Source organism: Opisthorchis viverrini, assembly GCF_000715545.1.
Source record: "Opisthorchis viverrini unplaced genomic scaffold opera_v5_1, whole genome shotgun sequence".
Taxonomy (NCBI): Eukaryota; Metazoa; Platyhelminthes; class Trematoda; order Opisthorchiida; family Opisthorchiidae; genus Opisthorchis; species Opisthorchis viverrini.
This window is the reverse complement of record NW_008751657.1, coordinates 4,981,410-4,994,679: the sequence shown is the minus strand read 5'-3', so window position 1 is coordinate 4,994,679 and position 13,270 is coordinate 4,981,410. Positions and strand designations below refer to the sequence as shown.

The 13,270-nt window shown below is 46.6% G+C and overlaps 1 protein-coding gene across 1 annotated transcript in view; it reads right to left on the bottom strand.

Annotated features, from left to right (window-relative positions):
- Nucleotides 1-13,269, bottom strand: part of T265_12447 (hypothetical protein) — a gene marked incomplete at both ends in the record, with an annotated part of 18,329 nt that extends 5,060 nt beyond the window's left edge. The window contains 2 exons of the mRNA XM_009163863.1: nucleotides 5,226-5,381; nucleotides 13,002-13,269. Of these exons, the coding sequence (XP_009162127.1) occupies nucleotides 13,002-13,253 (252 nt within the window). The remainder of the gene's footprint in view (nucleotides 1-5,225; nucleotides 5,382-13,001) is intronic.
- Between the last annotated feature and the right edge of the window lies 1 nt (nucleotide 13,270).

Genomic DNA, 13,270 nt, shown 5'->3' with positions numbered 1-13,270 from the left:
GTCACGAAGAGACTGGACCTTACCGTGGTGTGACGGTTTGCGCACCTCAGCGATCTATTGAGCTATACTGGAGAGTGTCCCGCGACACTCAGATTCTCTCACACCAGGTTGGTCAATGGTTAGAGGTCTGACGAACAGTCTCCTGGCCCTCCAGGTTGGGGGTTGGAACATGTGGCGACTTGTTCCGTAGAAATGGTAATGCATTTGCATTTCCCGCCAAACACCGCTGCCTTGCGGTTAGGCTTTTGAGCCAAAGGCTTCGGTTGAGGACCCTAATCGTCCTCCTCTCTAGGTGTGGGCGCCCTGGCAGTATCCCAGCCCACGTACAACCATGAATTGCACATTGGGAAAAAAGACCTCAGTTGAACGTCTGAGTGACACTGTTCGAGAACCTGCCTCAAGGTAGAAGTATGATTGATGCATCCTCAGCCACGACGAAACACGGCGTGACTCTCACGAATCCGCCGTTCCTGATACGTGACAAACCTGCGCAAAATAATGCCAGAAAGCCTCGCCCGCGGTTATTACGTTTATTTTATTATGCTTATTACGTTTATTTTGACGCAACTGCCATTCCCTCAGTCAGATCAATACCAGCGAGAGTATTCCTGTTACGAGATGGTCTGGGGGTAAAGTCGGACTGTCCTCTGCGACAGGAGTGCGGAGGCAGCAAGATGTTTCCGCCCAGTGACCAGCATGTCCATATTCATGGAAGCAGCGATGCTGCCTTCCCCCGAAAAAGGACGGGTTAGAGAAGTTTGGACCTAAAAACCGCACACTCCAATCACCCAACGATTGACTGTGACCGCCGGCACATTATCCGATGCGGTCGAGATGTTTTTAAAACCAAATAGCCTGATGCTGCTAAAAAAGTGTCAGCTGTGTGCAGCCACATCAAGAGTGAGACAGTAATACCTTACTTCCTGCGCCCTCAGGTTAGGCTGACCCCATACAACCGGGCAGGGTCCCCAAAGAAAACCTTACATCCTTCCACCGCCTCGTGAGTCAGACTTTTGAGTCAAAAGCTCAAGGTGGGTTACCTCAACCAAATTCCCTCCCTCGGCCTGGCCAACCGGGAATTACCATTTGCCCACACAATTGTGTCCACCTATGTTCCTCCCCAACCTATTCCCACCACACAAACAGACGTTGCTGGGTCATTTGACTGCCAGCTATCTCACCCATGGATATTAGGCATCCGGCTGCCTATTGACAATAAACAAAACACCTTGATACATCCACAAAATCCTTTCTACGTAGGAGATTTTAACGTCCGTACTCTATGTCGAAGTGTCAAACAGGCAGTGCTCACCTATACTTCCTTAAAATTGATGTAGGCTGAGCCTCCGAAACCCGCATACAAGATCCAAACATGGTAATGCATCTTAAAACGCTCACGACAAACTCAGCCCCTCCACATTTTGCTCTCCGTGTGTCCGGTGATCTACAAACAATGACTCGTAGGGTTGCAATCAGCCCGAGTTAAACATGCTCTGTTGAACTGGATCCCAGTGAATAGTCGTCTTCGCGCCGTCCGGTTATCCAACTTAATCAAGCTCAATGCCTCTCAACATAAAAAGCAGTGTCTACTTGTAGTATCGGTTTATGTCCCAACGGACTGCAGTTCTGTTTCTGAGAATGATAATTTCTATCGAGAGTTATCCAAACTCAGTCATCAAGCAAGAGGCACTAACAGTGTGATCCTTGCGGGCGACAGGAATGCCCAAGTCGGTCATCCAATCGGAGTGGATGTTCGTTGCACAGATAGCGAAGAGCGACTCCTCTAGTTGTGTGCTGACCATGAACTGTTTCTGGCAAGTACGGACTTTAAGCATAAACGTTCGCATCCCGTAACCTGGCGGCCACCAACTGCAAATCAATCGTGAACCCAGTTGGACCACGTGGCTATCAGCCGCTGGTGGAGAGCTACAATTCAAGACCGCCGTTCCTTTTGGGGCACATAACTCGATTCGGATCATGCCATGGTGCGTGCACGCCCAACAGCTCGTTTCCCCTTTGACCCTAGCAAGTTAGCAAGAGGCACAGCAATTCACCATCTTCAAAGAACTGTTACAGCTCAACAGTATCGATATGAGCTAGTCCAACAGCTCCCCACAGTAAATCAATACTGTCCGGTGGTGAGCACGTGGACAAAATGTGAAAGGAGCTATGCTAGCGGTGGCGTGTTGTATGTCCGACTTCTCCGATTCGACAAGAGGACCAGTGGATGTCATCAAGATCACTATCTATGAATGATATCAGGATACCCATACCAACAGGCAAGGAGTACGGCAGCGCACGCAATCCCCTCAAACGCCAATTAGTGAAGAGCCTAAGGAAAGACCAAGAATTCTGATGGAGATCGAAAGCTTGGGCGATAGGGAAGGCATGGGCTATAAGAAAGAGTTGTGTCCTTTACTAAGTGATACGATCAAGTGGACATAAGGAAGTACCGGTCAGTGAAACGATAAACGAAGAAAACGGTCCATTAATTCACTTGCAAAAACGTCGACTGGAAAGATGGGTCGAAAATTTCGAAAAAGTTTAACTGACTTCTTGCAACACAGCCTCTGGATATGGTTCGTGCGGACGAATGGAATGTAAACCTAAATTGCCCGTTATAAAAAAGAGCCAAAGTAAGAAATATCAGTGCTTAAACGTGAGAACGCACCGGAACAAGACAGTCTGTATACAGTCCTCTTCAAAAAAAGCTTATTGGTGAGAAAGAAAGCGTTCAGCTGTCTAACGTTCCGGTGCCTAGCTGCCATGCCACCCGAAGGAAGCACGAGGGCTGGGATACTGCCAGGTTGCCCAAGCCTAGACAGGGGAAGTCCAGTGGCGGAGGTCGGATTCGAACCACGAACCTTCCGGTCAGTAAATTCGCGCTCTAACCACTTGGGCCATCTCGCTTATTGGTGAGATGTGGGGTGGAGTAAAAGTGTCTGCAAAGTGGGGCATGTCGACAGTTATTCCTATCTTCAAGACTATGCGGACGCTGTGTGAAACCACCGTGACATTGGCCTGGTAGCTGTGGCATCGAAGGTTCTCTCTGGCCTCATCCTTCTAAGGCTTACTGAGTAGAAAGAGAGATCCGTGAAAACAAAGCTACGCTCCGTCCTGCAAGGGGATGCACCACTCCCTGACAGATTCTGGAACAGTGACACTGCTTTCAAAGCCCAGCAGTGGTTGTCTCCCTTGATTGCTAAGCTGTCTTCAACTCTGTGGACTTCCAGACACTCTGGAGGTGTCTATGAAACAAGGGTGTCCCCCAAAATTCTTGACGCCTTTAAGGCGAAACCCGCGCAGGCGTGTGAACGTCTACGGAAAGCTCCCGCCTGAGAGACCACATCAATTGGTATCATGCCAGGCTATCCTGCTCGACATTTCCTCTTCAACTTCGTCATTGATACATTCAACTGTAACACACATTCGGTGCCTGGCTGCCATGCCACCCAAAGCATGCCTATTCTGCTCGACATTTCCTCTTCAACTTCATCACTGATACATTCAACTGTAACACCCATTCTGTGCCTGGCTGCCATGCCACCCGAAGGAAGCACGAGGGTTTGGATACTGTCAGGTTGCCCAAACCTAAACAGAGAAGTTGAGGGACATAAATCGGGTTCGAACCACGGACCTCCCAGTCAGTAAATTCGCGCTCCACTGAGCCATCTCGCTCCGTCATTGATAAGATTATGGAAGACTCACTTTCAGCATCTAATGGCCGTGGGGTCGAGGTGCTCCCGGGGTATCTGCTTAAAGACATCGAATACCAAGACGACATAGCTCTCCATGGATCTGACGCAGTCGTAATGCAAACAATATTAAGTAATCTAAGCAATTCGGCCGCACGGCTTGTCATGCTCTTCACACCTGCAAAGTGCAAGGTGCTACTGCCAGACTGGGTGGTGTTGAAACCTAAGCTCATGTCTGCGGTCGAGTCGATTAGGGTAGTACACCGAGGTAGCTTTATCAGTCCTGGTGATCTCGCAAAAGATGATGTTTTCAGCCGGGTTAGGAAGGCCAGAGCAGCTCTTGTGAACCTGCATCACCTGCAGCCTAGGCGTGACATTAGCTTATCCGTCAAGGGTTGAGTTTACAATGCTGCGGTGCGCTCCATATTACTATACGGATCAGAAACCAGGCCGCCGCGTGCTGAGGACGTAAAAATACTCTCAGTTATGGTCATCGATGTCATCGGGTTATTAGCCGAGTCTGGTGGGAACACAGAATCAGGAACACTGAAGTATTTCAAATGATATTCGGAAGAAATAAACCAAGTATGATAGATGAACTGATCACACTGCATGAGTCGCTCTGGCATGGTCGCATGCACCGTATGCCAGTCGATCGATTTCCTTGAAGGTTTCCTTTCGCACGACCATGCAAAGGGTGAAAATCAGCCAGGGAAGGTTAAACAGCGAATTATGAAAGCCACTATTAGCAAACTCAGCTACCCTGCTACTGCCGTCTCCCTAGATGGGGACTCCGATACCAGACACATTAATGGCTAGGGACATTGTCAGATATGGGCCTGTCGCGCCCTCAATGGCGATCGCGCATCCAACCTATTGCCTTCAGGAAACAGCTTCCTACCCAATCTCCCCACTTAGAAGTCTACTGTATTTACGCAGCAATTATATCATCTCCCGCCCCCAATGCAAAGCTACCCAACCCCACCTCCACAAACAGTTGGTGAACGAAACCGAGGCAGCTATAACCACTGTGCGACAAGTATGCGGTTCTCACAATTGACAATGATGATGATCCCGTCGGACTTCGCATTCAATAGCTTTGGTGGGTCTTTAGGACTGCGTTGCGGTGCAGCTTGTTTGATTCCAGACAAAGCTTTGTTCAGAAACACCTCCTAGAATACATAGTTACACATTGACACTGTTACCAATGGCAGTATTCTGGAGTTACCAACATGGCACACTTCAACGGACCACAGAAGATACGGTGCGAATGGTCGCTATGCTGTGCAAGAGTCAAGTGTACATTATAAAGCCTCCAAACCAAGTAATCAGGTAAAGCAGAAGTGATAGTCATTATCATTATCATCAAGACCATGACATCTGTGCTGAACACCGGCACTGCGTTGCCGGGTGAAGTGATAGGCTATAATTAAAAACAGCAGTTTTGCACCACTAGTTGGTGCAGGAAAGGGCACCAGGATGAAAGATATGAGTAAATAGTTTCTAATCATTGTAGACGGAGTAGCTTACCTGAACGATTTCACAGTGTATCAGATCGGATATTTTCTCCGACGAATAACCCCGGGATGCGAGTCGCGGATAAAGAATAGAGTTGTCTGTGCGCAAAACGAATACAGCATCAAACCACCGCTCAGGGAAAAAATCACAAGAATGGTATTCGACAACCTCATCATTAGATGAAATAAAAACAAGTTACTTGACCACCACGAGCCATGAAGCCTTCCAAATTATCTACGATAGCATCCTCATCCAGAATGTGACAATCGTTTTTGTCGTCGTAACCATCGTAGAGCTGGGGATTTTTTGCAACGTCATTGACACTCAAAAAATTGAACTTTAGACGATCCGACACCAACGTGGCTAGAGCTGTTTTCCCCGTGCCGGGTGTGCCGGTGATAAGTAGGTTTGGTGACAAGCGGGTCATGTCAAATTGTTTAGAGTCTGATTGGGAGCCACTTCTCAGCAGCGTTTAACAAGAACTCTATTACAGGATGCTTGGAGCGCGCCAAGCGGTGGCCTGTTCCGATTAAACGATCAAGTGAGCAGGTCTATTCTTGTTTCAAGTAAATGCACCTGATCAGCTAAACTCTCCGTTATACTTGAGAGCGACTTCAGACGATCCGCAGTTGAAGAAAGAATACGGTCTTGATCAATAGTTAGTTGGATTGATTTTGACAAACATTCAGAAACTCCTGACACGCTTAAAATACGCTTAACAAGATCTTCAATATCCTGAAGTGTAATGACCGCCTGCTTCTGCAAATTTGTTGCTGCTTGCTGACTCAGATTACCGACGGGTTGCATACCCAGAACCAAACTAGTCAACTAACAAATCAATTCGATGATTGGCCATCACACTACAAGGTCACTGGATGTAATACCATACTGACTGCACCCATGTTGTACTGGTTCGTTCAGTGGGCTCGGTTCACATGAAGCGCATAAGTGAAAAAAACTAAGCATCACCTTTTAAGATCTTAGCTTGGGTAGTAAAGATGATAGCCTGGGAGCTCACAAAAAAGGATATGAAGGCTCTTTGAACTAGGTCCTGAATGCAGCGTCGCAGCTCCAAAGGACAGTCCATCTCATTCATCAGCCGTAAGATCATAAAAATTGTTTTGTTACCGGATGGAACGCTGCAAAACCGGAGTACTTTTCATCGTAGCTCTTATTTTTTCTAGGCATACAAATTTGTCCAGAACGTCTGAATTTAGGAGCCTCTACAAGGAATATCATCCAGCGTTCAAGTGTGGCGCATTCGATTCTCTCTTCCTTGTCTTCCAGAGACTGGCTGTCATTGGTGCCACTTTAAACAAAGTTGCCTATTGTATCGATCATCCATAGTGGGGTCCACATATTTTCTTCTCTGTTTGTCTTGAGCCCATGTGGAGTGTATAAGGCTCCGTAAAACGTTAACCTTATTTTTGTGTTTCCTTTACAAAGTTGGTTTGTTGTGCCTTGAGTAGCCACTTTCTGCATTCCTGATATCTGTATTCATTATCTAAGTAGCTCTACGCTCTTTTCTTCACAACTTCACCACGACTCTCATAACAACCACACCTCTAGCACTCAGATGAAACTGCGCCGAAGGCCGCGTATCTTCACTAGGTGTGCGATCTGGTCTACTTGGCTCTTGTTTACTCCCATCCTACTTACTCTACCTCTCATACCAAGAATTTCAAACGTCCCCAAAGACAGTCCCGCTCAGTGGCTATCTCACTGACATCTCTAACACTAGGCATTTCATCGTTTTCCCTTGATTGTCCAACTTCAGCTCCAAAGATTTTGATTCCGTGTATCGTCTAGTCAGCATTTCAATGACATTCACTGCCTCCCGTCCCACCTCAGACCTGACTTAAATTCGTACGTACTATGCGCGTAAGCTAGGTTTTATATCACTTTAGTTCTGACGGGAGACCTGTCTAGAAACCAGTTGCATCTTTCGTTTATGACGCACATCCGTTTGAAAAGGGCATCGTAAACGAGAGCCCTAGCTGGATTTCGGGTGAGCTTCTAGTCAAACCACATCTGTTGTGAAAATGAGCGCATACGGGGATCCCGTGCAATTCTGGGTCAAGTAGAACCTAAGATTTAAGGAAACTCGGGATTACGTCTATTGGACAATACAGAGAGGGGAGAAACCTATTCTTGGCTATCGAAAAATTTCCATAACACACGAGTAGTGCATCACGCTAAACACTGTACGTACTATCTTTGCCAGTCCGTCCGGTTGCGTGCCATTATTACAACAGCACATCTGCATTTTGACATCCTACACCTTGCATCAACGCGTGAATTTTCTCGGACACACTGTTTGTTACTGTTTTGTATTGTATATATTGCACCTCGTCTTTTCTACATAAACGACCAACCCACAACAGCCACGTAGGAGGAACACTAAATTCGAGCAGCCTTCTAATAGCCTTAGGCCTCTGATGATGTCCATTGGCTTGGTTTCAAAAAACCTACCGTTCAGGAATTAAACGAAACGATGGTGATGTGGGCTATTTTTAATCGAGACTTTGTCCTGTAAGTAATGCTTACTAACGATGGAAAGCGAAGAAACATAATGCAGCTGGTACATCTCTACATACAATGATCAGCAGTTCACATCTCATGAAAATTTATGGAGATCCCAACCTGCGAACAATCGGTCAGTAGGTCTCAGGACTAAGCCGCCTGGCCACGGACGGCCAGACGGCAGTGTACAAACCTCATTCTTCGACAGGATATAACGTTATCTTGCCTTTAGTAACAGAAACCACATCATGTGACCATGTGTTGACTGCCTTACAGTGAAACGAATGCCCAGAAGAAGTTATTTTTAGCTACTTGGAAACCATTTTGGTTATCAAATTGCTGAAAGCTTAGAATCCTAATGCACGGAGTGCCACTAGGCTAAAATCTTCAATCGAATGCATAAAAGCGCAAACCTCTTGTTCAAATGCTTCGAGGAGTATACCAATTTGTACCCCGATTTAGATTATGGCCCATTGCCAGGGGGCGGCTTGGTGGGAAAAGTCAGCTCATGTCGGCGGGACAACTGAAAATTCGGTGTATGGACACGAAGTGGAGCACTACTTATGAAAGAGCATGGAGAATAGCGTTTTAAAGTAGTTCGCATAGAGGAACCAGGTCGTTTCTGCCGGTGTTGTGGGTAGCTTGCTGAGTAAGCTACGATCAGCCCACGACGATCATGGTATGGTGGACAACAAGCCAATTATCAGACGGCATCGAAAAGATGCATGTACGTCTTTGTGAGAATTTGTGAATTTGTGGTAAATAACACACAAAATCATCGTAACAAGCAAGACACAATTCCTTGAACTAAAACCGGTTGTAGCTGCTAATAATTTTTGACTTAAAGTAGCACAAGCATTTGGGTCAGAGTGAGAGGATACCGCAGAAGGTAGCATATGAACCACTCACCAAAAGGTCCATGGGTTGAACCTGACATCTGTGTCGTAATCAGTCCTTTTATATTTTGGTGACCGTTTAGTGCCTCAGACCTCGGGTTTCCCTCGGCTAGTGTGATGACCATCTACCAAAAGCGTGTCAGCTTAACGCTTCCACCACCCATATGCAAGAGAAGGTCTCCAAACACGAACCCTTCTACTCCGACTGGCCCATGAGCCAGTTAATTGATTCCATGCTGAAGGCAGTGTCCTTCAACTAAGCACATTTGCTTGATCTATCTGTTGCGGTTCTTCGCGTCGCAGCGTACGTTTTCAAGTACTTACGATTTCGCGAACATGTGTCGTCGGACCATTGGGTGTTTGACTGCTCAATCTCATCTAACCCAAAAAAATCACACCTACAAGTTCATAACTGCTCTTCTACATAAAAGCCTCCATTAGAGCTTTTAATTAAAGCTTTCATTAGCCCTTTAGGTTTAACTGACAAATTACGCATGCGTGTCCAGCCCTAAGCCCCTGTCCGTGTGTGAGTTACGCCTTTCTGTGTTGCATTCCGCTTAACTGTCGTCTTTAAAACGTTTGATTATCCAGTTTAGTTAAACTCAGCGCATCTCGGCATAAAAACCGGCGCGTGTCTAATGTATCAGCGTACAATCCAAAAATTCTGATTCTGAAGGAAACCTTTTCTAACAAAATGCAAGTTTAGTGATTCTTCCGGCGAGACACTGTGACATTGGCGCCGCTGCGAGTGATATGAAAACCCAGGATAGCCGTCCCAACTTCTTGGAATCCGGGCTGGTCTTGTCTTTAAAGTCGATACTCACCGCTCAAATAGACACGCTTCCTGATTGTGCTTTCTGAACCCCAGCTATTTCTGGCCGCTGATCATTTCCAAAACGAACCTTCACAACGTGTAACCTGGTGGTCAGCAAGTGCAGATCAACCTTGAACACAATAGGATCGCGTGGCCCTCGCCCATCGTTGGGAAGCCACAAATTACTACTGCTGCCTGTGCTGAAGCACTCTTCTTGATTCTGATCACGCTGTAGTGTGAACACATCCGAAAATTCGCTTTCATTTGGACTCCCGCAAGTCAGAAAAAGCTCGATAATCCAGGACTTTAGGAGAACGCCACGGCCCAGCGGCATCCAGCTCGGCCAGCTCATTTGCGCTGTGAACAGGACTAACTAACTTGTAAGGAAAAGAAAGGAACGGGGTTAGCCGTACTCCCTGAGTTGAGTAATTTATTGCAAAGTTTCCACTGTCGAACGAGGTGACATAATCTATGGGTTATTAGGAAGCGAAATAGGTAGGCGATAGGTCAGTTGTTTTGACAAGTGCAAAAAGAAGGGCAATAACATCAGCTTTCAAATCTGCCCCCTGACTATTTCGATTAGGTCAAACGACCCCCGGACGGGGTGGAACTCCTTTGTCCTGAATGAATTCACGAAATCTATCCCTGAAAACAGGGCGTACAGCAGCGCACTCTGATTCCTCAAACGCCATGTGGCCAAGCGCTCACGAGAAGACCGCGTGCCCCGGCGGGAAACGAGCCCCGGAAAGTCATGAGCGCTTTTGCCAACAGGGCCCATTCAGTTTTATCGACCAGTCAAGGGAAAGTAACTCCCCTTGGAACCGCTGCGGATTGTGGACGCCCTTCAAAGCCCCAAGTTGGCACTCAGGTTGCTGGTCAGCTCGGCTCTGCATCAAGAGATTCCCGGAATGATACACAGGATTACGACTCAACAAAGCTTCATGAGTGGCGTTTGCATTTTTTCTCTGGTGACATCCGTCCACCTGTGTGGTGGTCTGAATACCCAATGAGCTACTTTACCAGGGTCGTGCGGTAAAGAAATGGAAATAATAAAGCTAGATTGAGTATACATTAATTAAGACGCCAGATGGAACAGATTTACTAATGATTTTTCTCTTTAAAATAGTTCGTCGCTGGCCCAGGTCAGCGAATAGACAATAATCCGATCATGGTTGTCCAGGGGTCTTCTTCTGAACAGTTCCCACACAATAAATTCCGAAGATAGTCTGAAATGTTTCGATACCAGAGTTAGCACATAAGAGTCGCGAAGGCCTGCTATGGGCGCGAGTGAAATCAAAAGAGAGTCGGAACATGTGACCACGTTTATATTGCGTGAAATTGTACAAGTGAGCTTTTTTGTGGTTTTTCGTGTTCAAATAAAAACGGTTATGCAATTGGCAAAATACGTACTGTTATGATGGAAGCAAAATAAAGGTACCAAACACCACACCTGAAAGGCGCAAAAAGTTTCCGCCAATGGGTAGTATTTTTGTCAGCACAAGGACTCACATGAAAAGCATCCGTAATTGCTGTAAACTAGGGTGTGGATGCGATATGGGCGGTAGTAGAGAAGTAATAAATACCTTACGAAATACCTGAAATGGTAAAAAATTGTTTCCTGATAAAAGTGTACGCCCTGAGTTTGAAAATCTTACCAGGGTTTTCCGGGTATTAGTCCGGTTAACGGTGAAGCCCTATCTACCAAGCATTGTGCAAACAATGTCCTTTCAGGAGAGACCGCAATCACCACAAGACGCGTTTCGAAGTCGACAGATTTGAGGCCAAAAACCACCTTCGAAGCAGCTCCTTACTGTTGCGTCCTGAGCGGATAAACTGGCTTGCGTATCCAAGAAGCGGTTTGACGTGGTCCCCAGTGAGCATCTGGAGGTCTATTTGGGTAGGACGGGGGAGGTCCACGTGACCACTTGAGGAACGATGAATGCCTTTTTAACCGGTTTTCCACGGGAATGGGAAAGACATGTTTGATGAGAACAAGGTAATTTCTCGGTAACACCCCCTAGTCCATTCTTTCTCTGCACGATAGAGACGTTCGCCGAGGCTCCTCCGAACGACGTATGCACACACTTTTCCTCATTCAAAGGAAGGTGCCAGTCAGTTGCCACTCCTCTGAAGCTTCCACATCTATTAGTAAGGTGATACCCTTGGAGCCCCAAGATCTCAGGTCATTCGCTAAACGTTGTCATGTATTTGCAGGGTCACTTGGCAGGTGGTCGACGTAGAGCAGACGGTAGGTTCCAAACAGCGCCTTGGGAAACTCGAATGGAGACCGGTGTAGAGGAAGATTTGATTAAGTCTTCCTTCTATCGGAAATTTTCGATAGTTGTAATCAGGTGTGGAATTCCTCATTCACTCCGATAAGAATCAAATATGGGGAGCAGCGGAACTCATGAGGCTAGATTGAAAGTTCTTTGGAACAAGAATAGTTTGGCGTTTGATATGAGACCAGCATCATTGCTATGGATTAAGGTGTTTACGGCTACGAAAATCTTCGTTACCGAAGAACGGTTTGGGAGTAATGTGTTTTGCGCCGTGGTATCAAGTTGCTGGCAGTGAGTTGATTCAAGATGCGTCCGATCACCTTTCACGGTATGTTTTTGACGCTTACAGACCTGTGCTGCCGGGCGAAAGGCCATCACTTTTATCAGATTGGCGCGAAAATCGCCTCGTTGCAAGTAGATGGAATGTATCTTGGTCGGACCTGTTGCGTCCTGAGCGGATAAACTGGTTTGCGTATCCAAGAAGCGGTTTGACGTGGTCCCCAGTGAGCATCTGGAGGTCTATTTGGGTAGGACGGGGGAGGTCCACGTGACCACTTGAGGAACGATGAATGCCTTTTTAACCGGTTTTCCACGGGAATGGGAAAGACATGTTTGATGAGAACAAGGTAATTTCTCGGTAACACCCCCTAGTCCATTCTCAATGTGCACGATAGAGACGTTCGCCGAGGCTCCTCCGAACGACGTATGCACACACTTTTCCTCATTCAAAGGAAGGTGCCAGTCAGTTGCCACTCCTCTGAAGCTTCCACATCTATTAGTAAGGTGATACCCTTGGAGCCCCAAGATCTCAGGTCATTCGCTAAACGTTGTCATGTATTTGCAGGGTCACTTGGCAGGTGGTCGACGTAGAGCAGACGGTAGGTTCCAAACAGCGCCTTGGGAAACTCGAATGGAGACCGGTGTAGAGGAAGATTTGATTAAGTCTTCCTTCTATCGGAAATTTTCGATAGTTGTAATCAGGTGTGGAATTCCTCNAAGTGATAGGCTATAATTAAAAACAGCAGTTTTGCACCACTAGTTGGTGCAGGAAAGGGCACCGGGATGAAAGATCGGAGTAAAAAGTTTCTAATCATTGTAGACAGAGTAGCTTACCTGAACGATTTCACAGTGTATCAGATCGGATATTTTCTCCGACGAATAACCTCGGGATGCGAGTCGCGGATAAAGGATAGAGTTGTCTGTGCGCAAAACGAATACAGCATCAAACCACCGCTCAGGGAAAAAATCACAAGAATGGTATTCGACAACCTCATCATTAGATGAAATAAAAACAAGTTACTTGACCACCACGAGCCATGAAGCCTTCCAAATTATCGACGATAGCATCCTCATCCAGAATGTGACAATCATTTTTGTCGTCGTAACCATCGTAGAGCTGGTGATTTTTTGCAACGTCATTGACACTCAAAAAATTGAACTTTAGACGATCCGACACCAACGTGGCTAGAGCTGTTTTCCCCGTGCCGGGTGTGCCGGTGATAAGTAGGTTTGGTGACAAGCGGGTCATGTCAAATTGTTTAGAGT